Raw genomic sequence first — 20,696 nt, forward strand, 5'->3', positions numbered from 1 at the left:
CTACTGTGTAATAATACAGAGATGCAAATCTCCCATCAGTTCAGTTGACCCGCATGATGCGGGCGGAGACAAACTGCCCTGCATGTATGCACAGCACTTTTTATGTTAATGACCCGTCAAAGCCGTCTCGCCCCCTGCCTCTCAAGAGCGACACTTGTGACTTCATGCCCCGGGTGACAGACACACAGACGTACCGGTACATCGCGTTTAAGTTAACTGACCATCCGCGACCAAGAAGAGCGCACTTTTTGGGGACATATACTGCTCTACAACCATGATCTGGAGACTTGTGCTTCTTCTGGGAGGAGTGTGCCTTCTTTGTGTGGGTGCTGCTGGGGTGGCTGATCAGCAGCAGCAAGGTAGCAGACCGACGCACCGAAGCCGGAGGAGTGTGACTTTCCACCGGCCTCAGCATCCTGCTGAGGCCGGTGGAAAGTCACACTTCTCCGGTGAGAGCGAGACGCGCAGAGCGGTGCGCTCCGCGCGCCCCGCGCGTCCGGGGAGGGACGCCACCGGCGCCACCAAGTCCAAGGTGGTCCCTCACGGCCCTGCCTTCACCTCCTGTCGCGTCCCCCTGACCCCCGCCGAGCACAGGGTCCTGGACGGCAGCACACACGAGGTGAGAGACAGAGCTACTTACACAGTGGTGTAAACTACGTACATTTACTCAAGAATTGCTCTTAAGTACAATTTTTGAAGCATTTTTCTCTTTACTTTACAGAGTATTTCCAGTTTTCAGTACTTTTACTTCTACTCCCCTACATCTCAGAGGAAAATATTGTACTCTTACTCCATTACAAGTATTTGGAAACTTTAGTTACTTTCCAAAACATACATTATTTAGCTTCAGCCCCATATTTCGGCCATTTGAAAATAGCAGATCTACAAGCTCACAATGTGTCACGATGCCACGCATTGTGAGCTTGTATTCTATTTTCAAAAGATTTATATACATCTCATACATTTGACAACTTGTGAAATGAGACATTCTACACAATGACAATGAGTAGCCTACTTTCTACTTTTGGTAGTTTAGGCTACATTTTGATAGCAATACTTTTGTACTTTTACTCAAATACATTTTGAATTCCGGACTTTTAATTATAACAGAGTATTTCTACATCGCAGTATTGATACTTTTACTTAAGTAAAAAATGAGAGTATTTTTACCACTACTGACTATATGATCTTTGACAGAAAATGCGTTTTGGTGGTAATAATGTTGGTCAAATGTTGGTAATAATGTTGGTCAGCTGCCACCCAGGAATCACCTTTCAGGAGGCCAAAAGAGGAGGTAGTACCATTTCCCCGTTAGACAGCCGACCCCCCCCCCCCCCCCCCCCCCGCCCTGTTCTTGTACATAACTTTTCCCCCTTTTTTTTATTCTTTTGTTGTACATAGTGCTATTTTTTTTATTTTTTTTGCTGTTTTATTTTTATTTTTTTGTGTAATGATATTCGAACTGTGCATGGTGCCACTATATATGTCTATGAATTGAATACCAAGGCCCTCATTGGAAACAAGTCCGCAAGGACTTTTATGAACGGACCTGTTAGACAAAGTATTTTAAATGTAAATGTGCTGTTTTACATTTTTTTGCCTAATAAAATATTCAATCAATCAATCAAATGAACATGCTTAATGATGATCAGCTAATTGTATATACTTTGATGCTGATGGACTAAAAAGCTTGTTTACTTTTTCTTTTTTTAATGATAATTTGATGGGTAAAGTAAAGGAGAAACACCATATATGCAGCAGCAGCAAATAGCTTATACTGTATGCTGAGTTTGTTTTCTCTCTCTCTCTCTCTCTCTCTCTCTCTCTCTCTCTCTCTCTCTCTCTCTCTCTCTCTCTCTCTTTCTCTCTGTATCTCTCTCTCTGTTTGTATCTCTCTCTCTCTCTGTCTGTCTGTCTGTCTGTCTGTCTGTCTGTCTGTCTGTCTGTCTGTCTGTCTGTCTGTCTGTCTGTCTGTCTGTGTGCGTGCGTGCGTGCGTGCGTGCGTGCGTGCGTGCGTGCGTGCGTGCGTGCGTGCGTGCGTGCGTGCGTGCGTGCGTGCGTGCGTGCGTGCGTGCGTGCGTGTCTCTCTCTCTCTCTCTCTCTTTCTCTCAGACTGGGTTTAATGGAGATGATGGTGCCAGTTTTACTCTCACCTGGGTGGGTGATGGTACAGGGGTGAGTATATACAATACAATACTCTCATCATCATCCTCATTAGGGCCACATCATTCTGTTGTTCTTTTTCTAAAACCCATAAATATATAAGACTTATACGATATTTCATATTGCAGCTGATTGTATCTTTGGCTCATCATACATCAGGATTATAACATGTTATATTAGGCACAGAGAACTTCCTCCTTGAAAGAGAGAGAGAGAGAGAGAGAGAGAGAGAGAGAGAGAGAGAGAGAGAGAGAGAGAGAGAGAGAGAGAGAGACACACACACACACACACACACACACACACACACACACACACACACACACACACACACACACACACACACACACACACACACACACACACACACACACACACACACACACACACACGCACACACACACACACAGACAGACAGACAGACAGATGTGTTCCAAAAGCATCACATAGACCAGTGGTTCTTAAACCAAACCAAATGCACATATGTGTGTCTATTACACATTAATGTACAGTATATGGCCACGGACCCCCTGTCTGAAAATATTTAAACACTTTTTCAAGATAAAAAAAAAATGCCTATGTACATAGGGTTAAAGTGGTTAGACTGATTTTGATACTATATTAACACATTTTGCTGGGACCCGCTCAAGGACCTCTGGGGGTCCCCGGACCCCACTTTGAGAAAACTTGATATGAACCACTAAAGACATGCTCAAAACGTGAGTTTTGGCAGGTTGAAAGTGATTAGGTTTTAGGGTGAATTTTGATTGATTGATCCCTTTATTAGTAAAAAATGTAAAAACACTCTGGCTAAAAGGATAACACAAAAAGGTTCAGGACTTGTTTCCATTGTGGTCCTATATGTATTCAATTCACCAACAGAGCATAGAATATTAAGACCGTAATTAATAGCTATTAAGGTTAAGGCTATTAAGGCTTAACCTTAATAGGGGTCCTTGACATGAAAATGTTTGAGAACCACACATTCGAACCAGCATGACCTTCCGATTTCCTGCAGGTCATCCTGGTACTGTCAACGATAAGCGCTCCCCTGGATTCCTTCTTCGATGGAGGTTCTTCACGTCTGTACCGAAGGTATGTGGTGCAACACTTAATCTAACCGATAATAATAATAAATAAATAAAAGATAATCTTATCAAATAATCAATTAATAATCAATCTTTATTTTGGGCATGTCATAGGCGAAAAAATTAAATGTAATTATTTTTAAAAACTAGTTAAAATGGCTGATCTACAAGCTCACAACGCATCACATCGTGCCACTTTGTGAGATTGTAGATCTGCTATTTTAACTATTGTAGTGTAAAATAAGCGTATGTGGTTAGTTAATTTATTGATATATTTTTGTAAATGTATAAAAAACACTTTCGATGAATCAAAAAGTAATCAATAGAATCATCGCTAAGAAAACAATCGATAGTTGCAGCCATAAAGTTTGTTATGTTCCTATACATCCAGATGTATTGAATTGTTCATACAGACAGTACAGACTATCGCTGAAAACATTGCTATGGAAATGGTTAATTTAAAGATTGCTGGTGTATTATCCAACTAGCATTGACAGTACATGACTGTGTGTGTGTGTGTGTGTGTGTGTGTGTGTGTGTGTGTGTGTGTGTGTGTGTGTGTGTGTGTGTGTGTGTGTGTGTGTGTGTGTGTGTGTGTGTGTGTGTGTGTGTACCTGGTGTGCGTGCGTGCGTGCGTGCGTACACCTGATGTTGTTTTTGTTGACACCAGTCACAAGGAGGTCCTGATTCTAGAAGTAGGCTGTGTTTTTGATTTGTACATGGACCAGGCTTTGCAAGATACACGTTCAAAGTCCCAACCGTTACTTGGAATCATAACAAACTTTGGGTACAGATGTAGACTCTGCATATTATTTGGAAGCCTGGGCCGTATATGTATATACACTTAACACGAGTGCCCTGGAAATCGCTGGCATGACAAAGAGCAACGCCAAACTTGCTAAACATCGCTCTGTTTCAGCTGTCATATAGACAGTTTGTCTGTGTGGAGGAGAAGGTGCTATATGTGATATATAAGGTGCCCATGAACTGTCTAACCCTGTTACATTTGTTCCCCTGCAAATTAATATTAATTTGTGGACTCAAATAAAGCATTAAAATGTGTGTGTTTGTGTTCACTCCCGTCAGTACCGACTACGGCAAGTCGTTTCATGACATTTCGGATCGGATCAACAACACATTCATAAGGAAGGAGTACGGAGTCAGTGACGGACCTGGGAGCCTCCATGTAAGTGTGTGTGTGTGTGTGTGTGTGTGTGTGTGTGTGTGTGTGTGTGTGTGTGTGTGTGTGTGTGTGTGTGTGTGTGTGTGTGTGTGTGTGTGTGTGTGTGTGTGTGTGTGTGTGTGTGTGTGTGTGTGTGTGTGCGCGCGCGCGTGAGAGAGAGAGGTGTTGCCCAACTCGTCACCGTTGTACGGCAGGGGTGTTTAACGTCCTCATGCAGCATTGTACTGTACAGTACTGTGTGTGTACATGTCAGCAGCCATGCTTTTCTATAGTTTGCTCTCATGGGATGTTGCTTCACAAGCCAAGTGTTAAGACACTGCCGTTTTCACAGCACTGTGGTTAATGTGTGAAGAACACACACACACACACACACACACACACACACACACACACACACACACACACACACACACACACACACACACACACACACACCCGTCATATTACAGTAAATACGCACAGAGCAACTGTAACGGAAATGTGTCAATGTTTGGCACGAAGCTGCAACCTTTTTGAAACATTTTTAATCATCTTTTTTTAACTCAAATCTTCTCTTCTGGCGGTCCCTGGCACCAAACATTTTCAGATGGGGGTCCGCGGCCAAATATGTATTATTTTGGGGGTCTTAATGGGTTAAATGACATGCTTTCTGATTATCGGTGGGCAACAGTGGTGGATGCAATATGGAATAATGTTGCAAATGGTGTTGGTGCAAATTGCAACTATTTGCTTTTGTGAAACATTGGTGTGGACTGGGCTTAACGTCCACTTGCAAATGAGAAATGACAGTTGTTGTGTTTGGCACTTTTGGTGTGTTTTTCATCGTTTTGTTAACTTTATGGCAATGCCCTGATTAGATAAGATTAGATTAGCCCTTATTGTCCCTGAGTGATATTTGGTTTCACAGTCCGTTCAACATGGAACACATAGGAAGAACAATATACAACACAACATACAGTAACACAATACATAGCATCTCCAGAGAACATCCATACTTCCTCCTAACACAAACATATCAACAAAGCAGTTTGTTTAACGCAGCAATGGCTGGACAAAACTCCTGCTAAAACGAACCTTTTCCCATCTCAAAGTCCTATATCTCCATCCAGATGGCATTATTGCAAAGTGACGTTTGAGGTTAGGATTAGGGTTGGCTGGGATCCTTTCCGATTTTAACGATTCCGGTTCCTTATAACGATTCCCTCTTTACTTTACTTACTTAGTTTATTTCAGTCAATTTTGTGGTAATAGTTAAAATGTCATAGTTAATACAAAAAAGAAAAAAAGTATAAAGAGAAGTATAAAGACAAATTTCTGACCAAAAAGGTATGGCTGATATAGCTTAATTATTACACCTACCATTTTACAAAACAAAGAAAAAACAAAAGTCAAAATGGAGAGAAAAAAACCCAACCAAAAAGCAAACAAAAGAAAAAGAAGCATAGCCTGGTTTCAGACCATAGACACCGCCCACTGTCTGAGTGGACTGCCCCTCTTGGTCTGGTGTTGCGAACCTAGGATTTATTCGGTACAAAAAGTAGGCTACCGTCCAATGAGAGTCGGAGGTGGGGGTGGGTCTAACGACAAGCCAATCAGCGAATATCTGCTAAAGCCAAGCCCCCAGAGTTGCTGAGAAACATTGAAGCCGCCACCCCAGTGGCCAAAGCTGGAACTGCCGGCGGGGAGAAATACATGCACGAGCAAAACATACCGAGATATATTTATATATATAGATATACATATGTAAACATATTATACATAAATACATATGCATTTACATATAAATAGGCATCTCGAGTGTATTTAATAAATATCTCGCGTTCAATCCTTGACACACGGGCTGCCGTATAACGCAAAAAGGACACTAGTGCGCATGCTCATAACTCTATGGTGTGTCCAAAAACGACTCAATAATTCTACTTCCGGCAGGCTTCCGGGTGCTTCAAAACGCCAGTGAGCACAGTCATTGAAACGATAGCTGGGGGCGGGGCAATCCGCCCTCTTATATTATACCTCTATGGCGGATCCGTGGATCTCTTGTGATTGGTTTAGGGAAATTCGAATCCCCTCCCCCTTGTAATTGCCGACACTGGTGCCAATTTCAGACTGAAGCTCCACGTAGCTTCAGGCTGATAACACTTTTGCTGTACATGTATGTGTTTGCTGTACTGTACTGTACTGTACAAGTATATATATATATATTTATGAGATATATGAGATATAATAAAGTATAATAATAATAACAGAAGGCACATTCCTTTTATGTTTTTTTCTCCCGACACGATCCATTAAAGGATGTAAATAACTTGTTTCTTTCAAAATTGGCCTGAAAAACATCTATCGGGAGACCACAAGGGGAGATAAATGCAAATTCCCATCAAAAGGAGGTGTCATTCACTGTTTTTCCCTTCTTTGTACATTATAGTGTTTTGTATTTGTTGATGATATGTATTATTGTTTATGCTATGTTGATGAATTGAATACGTAGGACCACAATGTAAACAAGTCACCTGGACCTTTTGCTTAATGTCCGTAATGACCGTACCACATGCTGTTTTCATTTCTGCCTAATAAAGTATTCAATCAATCAACCAATCAATCGTCATTATTCATCTCAACTCTGTTATGATTGACAGGTGATTTTGACGGCAGACACGCCGGTGGTGGACAACCCCGGCGGGGTCATTTTCACCTCCACCGACGCCGGCATCACTTTTAACGCGGTCCAGCTGCCCTTCCACCTGGCTCAGCCAATCACCTTCCACTTCCTCAACCCTAACTACCTGGTGGTCGTCAGTATCGATGTGAGTGTCTTGGTCCGTCTCTCACTTCCCTGCCTCAACATGTTCTATCCTGCCTTATATGTTTCTTGCTTTAACCTCTTAAAGTTTAAACCCTGTAAGTAAAAACCATAAAACACACACACACACACACACACACACACACACACACACACACACACACACACACACACACACACACACACACACACACACACACACACACACACACACACACACACACACACACACCTTTGAGTTGTAAAGTAAACATTCCTCAGTGCGTTCCTCTGAAATGCAGGGAGGTCTGTGGCTGTCGGTGGACTTTGGGGCTGAGTGGACAAAAGTCCACGATGGAGCACATTCTTACATGTGGTGAGTGTGAAGAAGAAACACACACACACACACACACACACACACACACACACACACACACACACACACACACACACACACACACACACACACACACACACACAGACACAGACACACACACACACACACACACACACACACACACACACACTAGTGTAACAAATAGTATGGTGCGAGAGGGAAAGTGTTTGATGAGCCCAACCCTCGCAAAATGAATATTGTATAATAATCGCTCACTGTTCATTTACATGGCCACGTAATAAAGAAATGAGTAATTTGACAAAATATTACAACAAAAGATATTTCATTGATTTGTAAAAAACGTTATATTTTACTTTGAAGAAGGAATGACGCAAAGCTGTATTGTCCAGTATGTGACGTGACATCAACACGGTATGATACGATACGATGCCATGTCTTACAATGAAATAGAACATGACATGATATCATATATAGTGGTGGAAAAAGTACTCAAATTCTTTACTCAAGTAAAAGTACCAATACTGCAATATAAAAATACTCTGTTACAAGTAAAAGTCCAGAATAAAAAAATTACTTGAGTAAAAGTACAAAAGTATTGGCATCAAAATGTACTTAAAGTACCAAAAGTAAAAGTACTAAATATTTGAAAATAGCCTAGGTATAAAATAGGCTTAAAGTGGTTTAATGTATGTTTCATTATATCATCATTTATATCTGAAAAGTAACTAGTAACTAAAGTTTTCAAGTAAATGTAGTGGAATAAAAGTACAATATTTGCATCTGAGATGTAGTGGAGTAGAAGTAAAAGTATTGGAAATTGGAAATACTCAAGTAAAGTACAAATACCTAAAAATTGTACTTAAGTACAGTACTTAAGTAAATGTTCTTAGTTACTTTCCACCATACAACACGACAGGAGACAGGACACAAATATGATTTGGTAAGATCCATAGAATTTGGGAACCCTTGCTCTAAAGGCTCATAAAAGATCACCTCTTGAGCAGGGCCCAAATTAGGTTCTGAGAAACCTATCGGAAACGCAATTGTAGCGTACGGAAACAAATCCAGAACCCGGGAAATGCGTTACACGTCATTGTTGCACAGCTCGCTTAGTTCTTGTGGTCGAAGAGAACCATCTTCATTGTTTGTAAAAATGATTTGAAACCCTGTCCTTTTTTTCTGCTGTAGGGGATCTGGAATTACTCTGTTCTTCAGCTACAGTCCCGTAGGAACAGGTACAGTATGACATAATCAGTTATGCAAATAGCCTCAGAGAGACATACTGTATTCTGTAAAAAAAAAAAAAGTACTGTATTTAATCGGTGCCTTGATGACAAACAACCTGCTGTAGTGAGGTCACCATAGGGGTGTCTATAGCTGAATGGCCTCTCTACCATTCAGATGTAGGCATGTCAGGGACCGAGTTGGTCGGAAGGAGAGACACAGGGAAACGTGGTTGTTGGTTTAAAATAATGCTCCTTTTTTTTTTAAATGTATTTTTCTTTCTTTTTCTTTCTTTTCAAAATAATGGTTTAACAGATAACAAACAATAAATGTGCTCAAAATAAACCAAACTAAATAACTAAACAGAAAAACGGGACTGAACAACACAACTGAACTGAAAACTGAACTAACCAAAATGACACAGGAGGTGGACATATATAGGGACGGGTCAGACCACTGTTAACACAAAAGGGGGAAAAGACAAAGACTACCATTAAACACACACTCAAAACCCCTGCCCCACCCCATGGTACAGAGGGACTGTGGTGCAGTCCAATTTCTCCAGATTAGCTGTAGATCTGGAGCAGCTGATCCCCATTGCTTTGGCCAGCCCATCATGTCCATATATGTCAGTCAGCAGAAAGCAGAAGAAAACTCATAAATGAACTCATAGAAAACAACTAAACAATAAATTATGTCATTTCAACTGGTTAATAATGAACAACTGAAAATAAACACAAAAAGGAAGATTACCATACATTATAGTCTCTATGTGTGGCTGCCGAGTCAGCCATCACACTGCTCCTCAGGTGCTGTATTAAGCCATTAAGACTGGGAAAGCATCTGTCTCATTTTAGATTTATTTGGCTATTTTTATCGTGAAAATGTGTGCAGATCTTCTATTATATATATATTATTTTTTTAAAGCGAACATTTTTTTACTCAAATCTTTGCTTCTGGGGGGGGTCCCTGGAACAAAATATTTTGAGATGGGGGGTCCGCGGCCAAATGCATATCATGTTGGGGATCCTTGACATGAAAAAAGTTTTCATTTGCTTTCCCGGTCTTAATGGAAAAGCACAACAAGCAATTCTGGCTTCTGTAGTGCCATACATACAGCTATGTTTTCATCAGGCACTGTATGTATATTGGACATCGACATTACAGGTGGCCCGTGGGCCAGAATTGGCCAGCCAGTGATGATATTTGGCCCGGCAAATGATTTTGTAAATCATTTACAATATCTGTCCCACATATAGGCTGGTGATTCTCAAAGTGGGGTCTGGGGACCCCCAGGGGTCCTTGAGGGGCTTCCAGGGGATCCCCAGCGAAATTGTAGCGTTGAACTAAATGGACCCTTGAAAGGTCTGTGACCTCCGAGAGTGTACAAATGGAACCAAATCCATTTGGTCCAGATATGGGGTCTAAATGTGCATACCAAACTGGAGATCCTTTTTAATTAAAATGTTTGAGAAGCACTCTATACTATAATGTCAAAATGGAGAATCTACCCCCACAGTTTTTATCCATGTTAGGAGTGCTTCTTAGGCATGTGTTTCATCAAGTTTCTCTCCATATCTAAGAGAGACCTTGAGCTCCTATTTAATGAAAGAGGCAAAGAGCTTGTTTGTCTCAGTTCAAAAGGGAGTATGTCTGTCTGTCTCTGGGTGTTTTTACCGTTTTAATTAACTAAACTTCCTCATTCAAGGATATGGCCTTCACAAAACGATGACCTCAAGTATTTCTATCTGCACCTGTGACATTTTGATCACACACACAGTTCTATCAGTATGCCGTTATAATAACACAAACCTTTCCTTAGTCACTTTTAAGCAATAGCAATTCATACATTGATTAGAGAGGGAGACAGGCCTGGCACCAAACAACTTATGCAAAATAACAATATTCAATACAAAAACATGCAGTGTCAGGGATTAACATACACACCAATAAAACCAAAGGTCCCACAGTGAAGTCCCAAGAGAGAAAGGAAACTGTGTGTAACAGGGCGGACCCGGCCTTGAACACGGTTACACTGTGCGATGTGAGAGTGTGGTCTAGCCAACACCAATTCAGAACTCCTGAATCGCTGCCCTCCACACTCTCCTATCCAACATCAGGGTCTTGAGCTTTTGTACTTGTAATCGTGTGATGTGACAATAAAGTTGATTGTGATTATGACATGTCACGTCGACACAGTGGAGGCAGACCGGAGAGGAGAGTTGCTGTTGATGAGGACAGACGACCTGGGGAAGACCTTCACCACCGTCGATGAGAACATCTTCTCATTCGGATACATTGGAGGCTTCCTCTTCACCTCCGTCATGGAGGAACTTGTGAGTAGATGTCACGTGACAGGAAAACAAATTTAGTTACAAAAAATTGGACAACGTTACGCCATTGGTTTCTATAGACCGTAAATGAAGCCTATTTTCAGCAATTTCAAATCCACCATCTTTCTATAGACCCCTTAACAGACGACGTCATACTGGCTGCGTGCAGCCAGTATGCGCGCAACGAAACCCATTATATCAGGTCTCGTTAGGACGCGTCTCACTAGCCAACACACACAAGAGGGGGTTGGGGTGTGCTGAAACCAGTGCACCCCGAAACAGGTTGGGAATTGATTGCGTGAAACAATCACCTGTGCGTCCAGGCTCAATGTTAGTAAACAAATAATTGGTCTATATCCGGTCTGAAATTCAAACGGCAATTAATGCCATTGGCTGAAACCGCAGCGAGGGCGGGTCTTCACTCGGTAGAAGCAGTAGAAACCCTAGAAACATACCCTACTTTATCGTTAATTTTAAGATTAATGTGCATAATTTGATTGTGTTTTTATCATTTTTCCCACAGCGATCTCCTCGGGTTATATATGTTTCATCTGACCAGGGCAACACCTTCAACAGAGCACAGCTGCCCTCCGCTTCCACAGAACAGGTGAGAGAGAGAGACAGAGAGAGAGAGAGAGAGAGAGAGAGAGAAAGGGAGAGAAAGAGAGAGAGGCGTTTGGCGAGAGACAAAGAGTTACAGACATTATGTATGTCATTACATTACATTACATTACATTACATTACATTACAGTCATTTAGCAGACGCTTTTATCCAAAGCGACTTACAATAAGTGCATTCAACATAGGTAGGGAACGAAACTACTAATCACCAGAGGTCTTAAGTGCATTTCCTGTAAAAACAAGCAACCAAGGGTATACCTAGCGCTAAGGTAAAAGTGCAATATATCAGCTATCTACTTTCATAAACACATGAGATAAAATAGCCAAATCAAATGAGCACGAGCTAATAGATCCAATACAACAATAGTTCCTACAACTAGTTAACAACAAGTAGGCCAGGCAAAGATGTCAATAGAAAGGGGCTCAAAGCCATTTAGGCTTTTTACTGACCCATTGAAACCGGGAAAGCATCTGTGTCATTTTATATTTTAGCTATATTATAGCAACAAAGCAAGTTTTTCAGAAAACTCTTTTCATTTAGAACAGTGGTTTAGAACAGTGGTTCTCAAAAATTGCAGATCTAACAGCATGGCATTTTCTGTGCTGGGGGTCCGCGGTCAAATATATATATAATTTTGTGGGTCCTTGGCACAAAAAAAACGTTTGAGAACTACTGATTTAGAAGGCATTTGTAGAATCGGCCTCAGATCTAAATGCAGCTTTCAGTTTGGCTCATGTAGCCCCGCCGTGTGTGTGGTACATGTGTTTCTGTGGAATGCAGTAGTTGGGACACACCACAACGAAATCACACACACTAGCTCCGTTTGACAACATTTCCTTTTTCAACACCACCTCCAACAGTTGAACACACGCACACACACACGCACGCACGCACGCACGCACGCACGCACGCACGCACGCACGCACGCACGCACGCACGCACGCACGCACGCACGCACGCACACACACACACACACACACACACACACACACAGCTGCTGACAGCACAGAAACACACACACTCTCTCACGATGATTAGACAAGGCTCTTGGCAATGAAGCAGCTTGCGACAAGGTTGTCTGCTATAATTCCACATTTTCTCACCGGCACATCTTTCTGTGTGTGTGTGTGTGTGTGTGTGTGTGTGTGTGTGTGTGTGTGTGTGTGTGTGTGTGTGTGTGTGTGTGTGTGTGTGTGTGTGTGTGTGTGTGTGTGTGTGTGTGTGTGTGTGTGTGTGTGTGGTGGGTGGGTGGGTGGGTGCGTGCGTGTTCTCTTGCAGTTCTACTCTGTTCTGGATGGAGACGAGGATATGATCTTCATGCATGTAGACAACCCAGGAGGTAGTGCACACACACACACACACACACACACACACACACACACACACACACACACTAAGATCATCATCTTTCACTTCCTATTTTCCATGAACACAAAAAAACAAGACAAAAGATAAATCCCTCTCACATATCCACTTATATGCATACTGTATACTGTCTCTGTCGGGTGGAAACCTCATATGTCCAAAACTGTTACTTTTCAGGATTCAAATAAAAAGATAGCAATTGTAGCAGATTTTCAAGCTAGAAATGTGGCACAAACTGCTACTTTTGTGTGACGCTATAGTATGATCAAGTAGGGCGTTAATTTAGAAAAAAACTCAAAAAGTTAAAATATGGAGATAAGAGGTTTCTGCCCGACAGCAACGATATTATACAGGTAGACATCTCTGGCACTCTTTACACAGTAAAATCCTGAGTGTTCATTTAACTCAGAGAGTCTACAAATAGACCCAATTCCTACACTCTTAACCACTGTCAACCTGATGTCCCTTCTGTATGTTGAGCTTGTGTCATTATATCAGCGGTGAACAGTGACTAGGGCTGGTACACACTGCAAGACATTAGGTCCGATATTGCTGTCGCCGACATTTTTTGGCTCTCGCCGACAAAACCTCCCGACCTGACGCAGATCGGCCTTTGATCGGCGAGATAATGCTCTGTGTGTGTGAAAGGCTCTGCGACCCGATGTGGCCGCGATTCTCCGCTCTGCGACGGCTTTCCGACCGTTTTCAGATATCTAAATTGTTAGATATTCATCTCTGTCTGGGACAGGACAACAGACGATATCATACACTATGAACGGGGCTGCGAGCACCTTGTAGACCGGTGGGATTTCTGAAATATGTGATTGTTAGAGGCATTTGGGGGTAAAAGTTGGGAACAAGGCCATTTTACATAATTCAAGGGTGCTGAATCAGAAAAACACTGTTCCCAAGCAAAATTCTTAGTGCTTAACCTCCTAATTTGCATATCAAAATGGCTGCCGATTTTGAAGTATTTCTTAAACAACTCTATAACAAAGCAAGCAAATCTGACAAATAAAGTGTACATATTTATGTTCTGAGGGTCATACAATGTGTGGAAGATATTTGTAATGTAATAAATGTAAATAATGTAAATAAATATGCAAATTAGAGGCCACCATTACATAATATGATGTACCGTAGTACTCAAACGGTGCAAAAGGTGCATCCCCCTTATTTTGTTTCTAATTATCTGTATTTTTGCCATCCTTAGGACATCTAAAATACTTACTTTTTCCCCGTGCTAAATGATTAGTTTTTGACCTTCTAATCTGCATATCTGAATGGCTGCCAAATTGGCAAATTCGCACCTTTATCTTCAATAACTCTGTGGCCAGGCAAGCAAAATTGACAAATGAAGTGTCTATATACAGTTTCTACAATGTGAGTAAAGAATTTGTAAGTAATAATATGATAATATAATATAATATAATATAATAATCAGCCTACTCCGAAGTATGCAAAATAGTGGCCCCCATAACAGATAACGGTTTAGTACTCTAAAGATACTGTATTGGCCATTGTTGAACGAAAGTCTAGACACTAGACCACATTCATACAAGGAGGTTGATCATCACTCCGTTGCTGACATGCACACATGGCTGTGCATCGTAACCCAGATTTCCGGCATTTGCAACAACGTGTTGTGCATTGCTTATGGCATGCACATGAAATCATTTCTATAGGCTATACTAGCATGGAACAGGTTGGACTAGGCTAGAGTAGATTGTACTAGGTTGTATCAGACTCTAATACTCTCTATTAGGCTTTACTAGTCCCTTGTCAGCCCTGTAGATACTCAGACCATAGGGACTAACCACTGTGTACACAGGCCATAGCTTGTGTGTGCACGAGCAATAGTTTTGCATGAACCTTTGTAGACCATAGTTCAGATCTGCCTTGTACAGCCTAATATAGCCTAGTACAGCCTAGCAAAGCCTACTAGAGATTAAAAAATCACACCCTGTGTGAAGGTAGCGGCACCTTTGATACATTTTGTCATCGATATGTGTTTATAATGTGTTTATAGCCATGTGTCACGTGAAGCTTGACCAATCACTTTGTTGACGCACCTGACCAATCAGAACGTTGACGCACACGGACAAAGTCAGGTATAGAGCGGCTAGTGCCGCTAAAACGCCTATTAGAGACCAGTAGAGTCTAGTACAGTACAGCCTAGTACATCCAAGACTAGTCCAGCCTTTTGGGAGAACAGACTAGGGGAGGGTGGTATAGGCTATACTAGCATGGAACAGGCTGGACTAGGCTAGACTAGGTTGTACTAGGCTGTACTAGACTCTAATAGGCTCTATTTGGCTGTACTAGGCTCTTGTCCGCCCTGTAGATCCTCAACCCATAGGGATTAACCACTGTGTACACGGGCAATAGCTGGTGTGTGCACGAGAAATAGTTTTGCATGAACATGTGTAGGCCAAAGTAAAGTACTGCCTTCTATAGCCTAATAGAGCCCAGTAAAGCCTAGCAAAGGCTGCTAGAGCTGAAAGCAGACTATTAGAGCCCAGCAGAGACTAGTAAAGTAAAACCTAGTACACCCAGGTCTAGCCTAGTCCAGCCTGGTGGGAGAACATAATAGGGGAGGGGGTACCAGGCTATGCTAGGACTGATAAGGCTGGACTAGGATAGATGAGGCTGTACTAGGCTGTACTAGACTCTAATAGGCTATATTAGGCTGTACTATGCTCTTGTCAGCCCTGTAGATCCTCAACCCATAGGGACTAACCACTGTGTACACGGGCAATAGCTTTTGTGTGCACGAGCAATAGTTTTGCATGAACCTTTGTAGACCATAGTACAGATCTGCCTTGCACAGCCTAATAGAGCCTAGTACAGCCTACTAGAGCTTAAAACAGCCTATTATAGACCAGTAGAGTCTAGTATAGTACAACCTAGTACACCCATGACTAGTCCAGCCTTTTGGGAGAACAGAATAGGGGAGGGGGTACAAGGCTATGCTAGGACTGATAAGGCTGGACTAGGATAGATTAGGCTGTAGACTATAATAGGCTCTATTAGGCTGTGCTAGGCTCTTGTCAGCCCTGTAGATACTCAGACCATTGGGACTAACCACTGTGTACACGGGCAATAGCTTGTGTGTGCACGAGCAATAGTTTTGCATGAACCTTTGTAGACCATAGTACAGATCTGCCTTGTACAGCCTAATATAGCCTTGTACAGACCAGCACAGCCTACTGGAATTTAAAACAGTCTATTAGAGACCAGTAGAGTCTACAACAGTAAATCCTAGTACACCCAGGTCTAGCCTAGTCCAGCCTTTTGATGGAACAGACTAGGGGACGGCGATATAGGCTATACTAGCATGGAACAGACTGGACTAGTTAAGACTAGGTTGTACTAGGCTCTATTAGGTTGTACTAGGCTGTGCTAGTCCCTTGTCAGCCCTGTAGATACTCAGACCATTGGGATTAACCACTGTGTACACGGGCAATAGTTTGTGTGTGCACCACCAATAGTTTTGCATGAACATTTGTAGGCCAAAGTAAAGTACTGCCTTCTATAGCCTAATAAAGCCAAGTACAGCCTAGCAAAGCCTGCTAGAGCTGAAAACAGACTATTAGAGCCCAGCAGAGTCTAGTACAGTAAAGCCTAGTACACCCAGGCAGTAATAGGCTGGACTAGGCAGGGCCCATCGGGGGTGGGGGGGGGGGGACACAAGCCTGTATGGCAATCAACTTAAAAGTTAGGCTACATAGCTTAAACGATTTCAGCCTTTCCCTGTTGGCCGTCTAAGTGCATCTAGGAAGTTTCATAGGTTTTCGATGCTGGGAATTGGAGTTATGGCTGTTTAAAGCCCAGCCAATAGGAACACAGAGGGGCGGGGCTTAATACATTTCAGCTAGTCCCTGTTGGCCGTCTAAGTGTACCTATAGCCATCCCCATCCCACTCTATATAGTTGTGTTGAAAGTAGTTTGTGTTCAGTTATCAGTACCAGTTCTGTGGCTCTAACTCATTCTGGGGGTGAGTTATACATGGGGGCAATTTATTTTTTGGTCATCAGGGGCCAAATGTACCAGGATTTTTACATGATCTAAATATGTATTTTAGATGTCTTAAGGATGGTAAAAACACAGATAAGTAGAAATGAAATAAAATAAGGGGGATGCGGATGGATCACTTTAAGTACGAAACCGTTTTCTGTAATAGTGGCCTCTAATTTGCATATTTATTTACATTATTTACATTTATTTACATATATTACATTATAAATACCTTCCACACATTGTCTGACCCTCAGAATATAAATATATACACTTTATTTGTCAGATTTGATTGCTTTGTTATAGAGTTATTTAAGAAATACTTCAAAATCGGCAGCCATTTTGATATGCAAATTAGGAGGTTAAGCACTAAGAATTTTGCTTGGGAACAGTGTTTTTCTGATTCAGCACCCTTGAATTATGTAAAATGGCCTTGTTCCCGACTTTTACCCCCAAATGCCTCTAACCTCCTTATAGAAGGCCTTTTTTCTGAAATCCCTCCTGTCTATTGCCAGGAGATGCACGCTACAGCCAATGAGAGCACATTACAGCCACCGTGGCTATAGGGGAGCGTCGCTGGACCTGACCACAACAAACAGTCCCTACCGCAATATTACCGTCCAGTCCTCTAATAAGTTAACATTATAAAACAAAATGAGAAAGTGAGCGAGCCTGGTGGGCTGTTTATTTCAGATGAATTGTACAGAGAGAGAGGGAGAGAGAGAGAGAGAGACAGAGAGCGAGCGCTCTCTCTCTCTCTGTGTGTGTGTGTGTGTGTGTGTGTGTGTGTGTGTTTGTGTCGTTGTCTGTGTTGCCAGATTTTGCGAGAGAAATAAGCAGCCAGGTTTGTGAAAACAAGCCCAACAAAAGCGACTATGAGCACTTTAAGCCTATATACAAATACATTGGATACTTGAAAATAGACGATCTACAAGCTCACGTTGTAGATAGGCTATTTTTAAAGAAGACATTTTTTTTTTGGGGGGGGGGGGATATTTACAAAATCCACACAGATCTTGAATGGGGGTCTATGGCACAACATGATTTCAGAAGGGGGAGGTCTGAGCCTCTGTGGACAATTATTATTATTAATTTGGGGGGTCCTTGCCATGAAAATGTTTGAGAACAACTGGTTCAAACAACATTAGGAAACAAGGCCAAAAAAACAACTACACTTTCAAGCAACTTTACAGAAAAACAATCCCAAAGTCGCTTATAATAAGCAGACATGGCACTGACCGCTTCTGCGCTCTTGACGAGCGAGCGAGAGAGAGAGGGGGGGGGGGGAGAGACAGGGCCCGGGGGGAGAGGGAGAGAGGCATATCACGGGATACGTCGATTAAAATGAATTGGAATAAACACAAATGTATGTATTGGGTCTGACTCTGGAGATAGCATCCTAGTGAACTATCCTACAGTGTGTCAGCCCTTGTCGGGGATCAATCGTGTTGTGAAGACCACAACGATATTATGACAGCCGATTTCAAGAAATAAACTCCTGCAGTGTGTTATGCTTAACGATCAGATGACCCCCCGACCACTTTAAGGTCTTGCAGTGTGTACCACATGCAGTCACACTTTTGGAAGGGTATTATTTGTATTTTTAGATGCTTACGCCTTCCATTCCACTATATTTCAAAGACAAATACCGTAGCCTACTTTTACTCTTCCATTGATTCAAATATACTTTGTAATTTGTACTTCTAAGTTGTGAATACTGAAGTATTTTTTAAAAGCAAGTACTCCAGTACTGCAACTCAAAACACAAATTTTGACTGAGGAACTTTCAATTGTAGTTAAGCAATATTTGACCAGGAATATATCGTTCGACTCAACTGGGTTTGAGTAGGCCTACTTGACTCAATATAGGTGAATAATATTTTGAAAAAATCTCAATTTCTTAAAGTATAAAATAGGGCTTTATCACTTGAACCTCAGCATCCCTATTTTGGGGAGCCAAAAATTGCAGATCTACAAGCTCACATCGTATGGTGTTGCCATAGACAGTAAAAAGTATGGACAAAGTTACGCTCATAGACTCTAAATGAAGCCTATTTTTCAACGATTTCAAATCCGCCATGTTACTATATCCGGTGCACTCGGAAATGAATGCTATTGGTTGGGACCAGAGTGGGGGTGGGGAATTAATGCTATTGGTTGTGTATCTTGTCAATCAAAGCATCACAAGGTAGCCACGCCCCTCCTACAGCATACCCTACTTTATCATCAATTTTAAAATAAATGGGACCATAATTTACCAAAACGCATATGGTGATTGAAAGAAGACTTTAAACTAACAACTGGAAGCTTAAAGTTTTTATGAAAATGTTTATTAAGTATTAAAATCAAGAGTAAAGTTCAGCAGAAACCCATCCACTTGCATAGAGCGTTATTTCTTCTGACACCAGCAGGGGTAAAACAGCGAAACTACAGGCCATTCCTATATTTACTCAATTTCAAAGATGGATGCTGGGCCCTTGGGTGTTGCGGGTTGTGAGCTTGTAGATCGGCAATTTGTGGCCAAGAGATTTGGTGTTTAACTAAGACTAGAGGGTTTAAGAGGTTATGTTTTTTAGCGGCGCTAGCCGCTCTATACCTTTAGGTATAGAGCGGATATTAGCCCTCTATGCCTGGCTTTTGCGTCAACGTTCTGATTGGTCAGGTGCGCCAACGTTCTGATTGGTCAGGTGCGTCAACGTTCTGATTGGTCAGGTGCGTCAACGTTCTGATTGGTCAGGTGCGCCAAAGTTGTGATTGGTCACTATTCATGACATCACTATGATGTCATGAATATAGAATTCGATGTCTATATAAACGATGACAATGACTTCATCTTATTATTCATTTGGCTAAAGTCTCCGTCTAGGTAAGTTATTTAAAGTTAATATGACGAATAGAAAGAGAAAGATACAAGAACAGATGAAGGGTGAATGTATAGAAAGTCTGAGTTCGGGACCCAGTCATCCGTTATGACAGAATGGTTTGATAGAGACGATCGAGAATCCAAGAGTCCGTTAAGGTTCTGATTGGTCAGGCCCGTCAAGGTTCTGATTGGTCAGGCCCGTCAAGGTTCTGATTGGTCAGGCCCGTCAAGGTTGTGATTTGTCAGGCAAGGGGACTATTCATGACATCACTATGATGTCAAGGTTTATTTTTTATTTCCTCATGTTTTTTTTTGTATATATTTTTATTTGGCTAAAGTCTCCTTCTAGGTAAGTTATTTAAAGTTAGATCCTCAATTTAACTTTATCTGTCGTCGACGCTCTGATTGGTCAGACCCGTCAACAAAGTGATTGGTCAAGCTTCACATGACACATGGCTATAAACACATTATAAACACATATCGATGACATAATGTATTCAAAGGCGCCGCTACCTTCACACAGGGTGTGATTTTTTAAAAGGTTAAAGCACTATATACTCTGATAGTAATCATTGCTATAGAGTGTGTTTGTTCAGTAACATAGAGTGTGTTTGTTCAGTAACAGGGGTCTCCCTGTCTCTCCAGCTCTTTAATAAACAGAAAATATTTTTTCAAGTGGGTTGCCAATTTCAGCCAATCAGGAG

The 20,696-nt window shown here is 41.7% G+C and overlaps 1 protein-coding gene across 1 annotated transcript in view; it reads left to right on the forward strand.

Moving 5' to 3' along the window:
* Positions 1–153: 153 nt before the first annotated feature.
* Positions 154–20,696, forward strand: part of LOC311039892 (sortilin) — a 36,338-nt gene continuing 15,795 nt past the window's right edge. The window contains exons 1-10 of the mRNA XM_084049904.1: positions 154–619; positions 2,113–2,175; positions 3,179–3,255; positions 4,335–4,434; positions 7,068–7,235; positions 7,513–7,586; positions 8,757–8,803; positions 10,992–11,128; positions 11,649–11,732; positions 13,026–13,086. Of these exons, the coding sequence (XP_083906030.1) occupies positions 275–619; positions 2,113–2,175; positions 3,179–3,255; positions 4,335–4,434; positions 7,068–7,235; positions 7,513–7,586; positions 8,757–8,803; positions 10,992–11,128; positions 11,649–11,732; positions 13,026–13,086 (1,156 nt within the window). The 5' untranslated portion in view covers positions 154–274. The remainder of the gene's footprint in view (positions 620–2,112; positions 2,176–3,178; positions 3,256–4,334; positions 4,435–7,067; positions 7,236–7,512; positions 7,587–8,756; positions 8,804–10,991; positions 11,129–11,648; positions 11,733–13,025; positions 13,087–20,696) is intronic.

This window comes from Gymnoscopelus microlampas (genome assembly GCF_963454915.1).
Source record: "Gymnoscopelus microlampas genome assembly, chromosome: 23".
Lineage (NCBI taxonomy): Eukaryota > Metazoa > Chordata > Actinopteri > Myctophiformes > Myctophidae > Gymnoscopelus > Gymnoscopelus microlampas.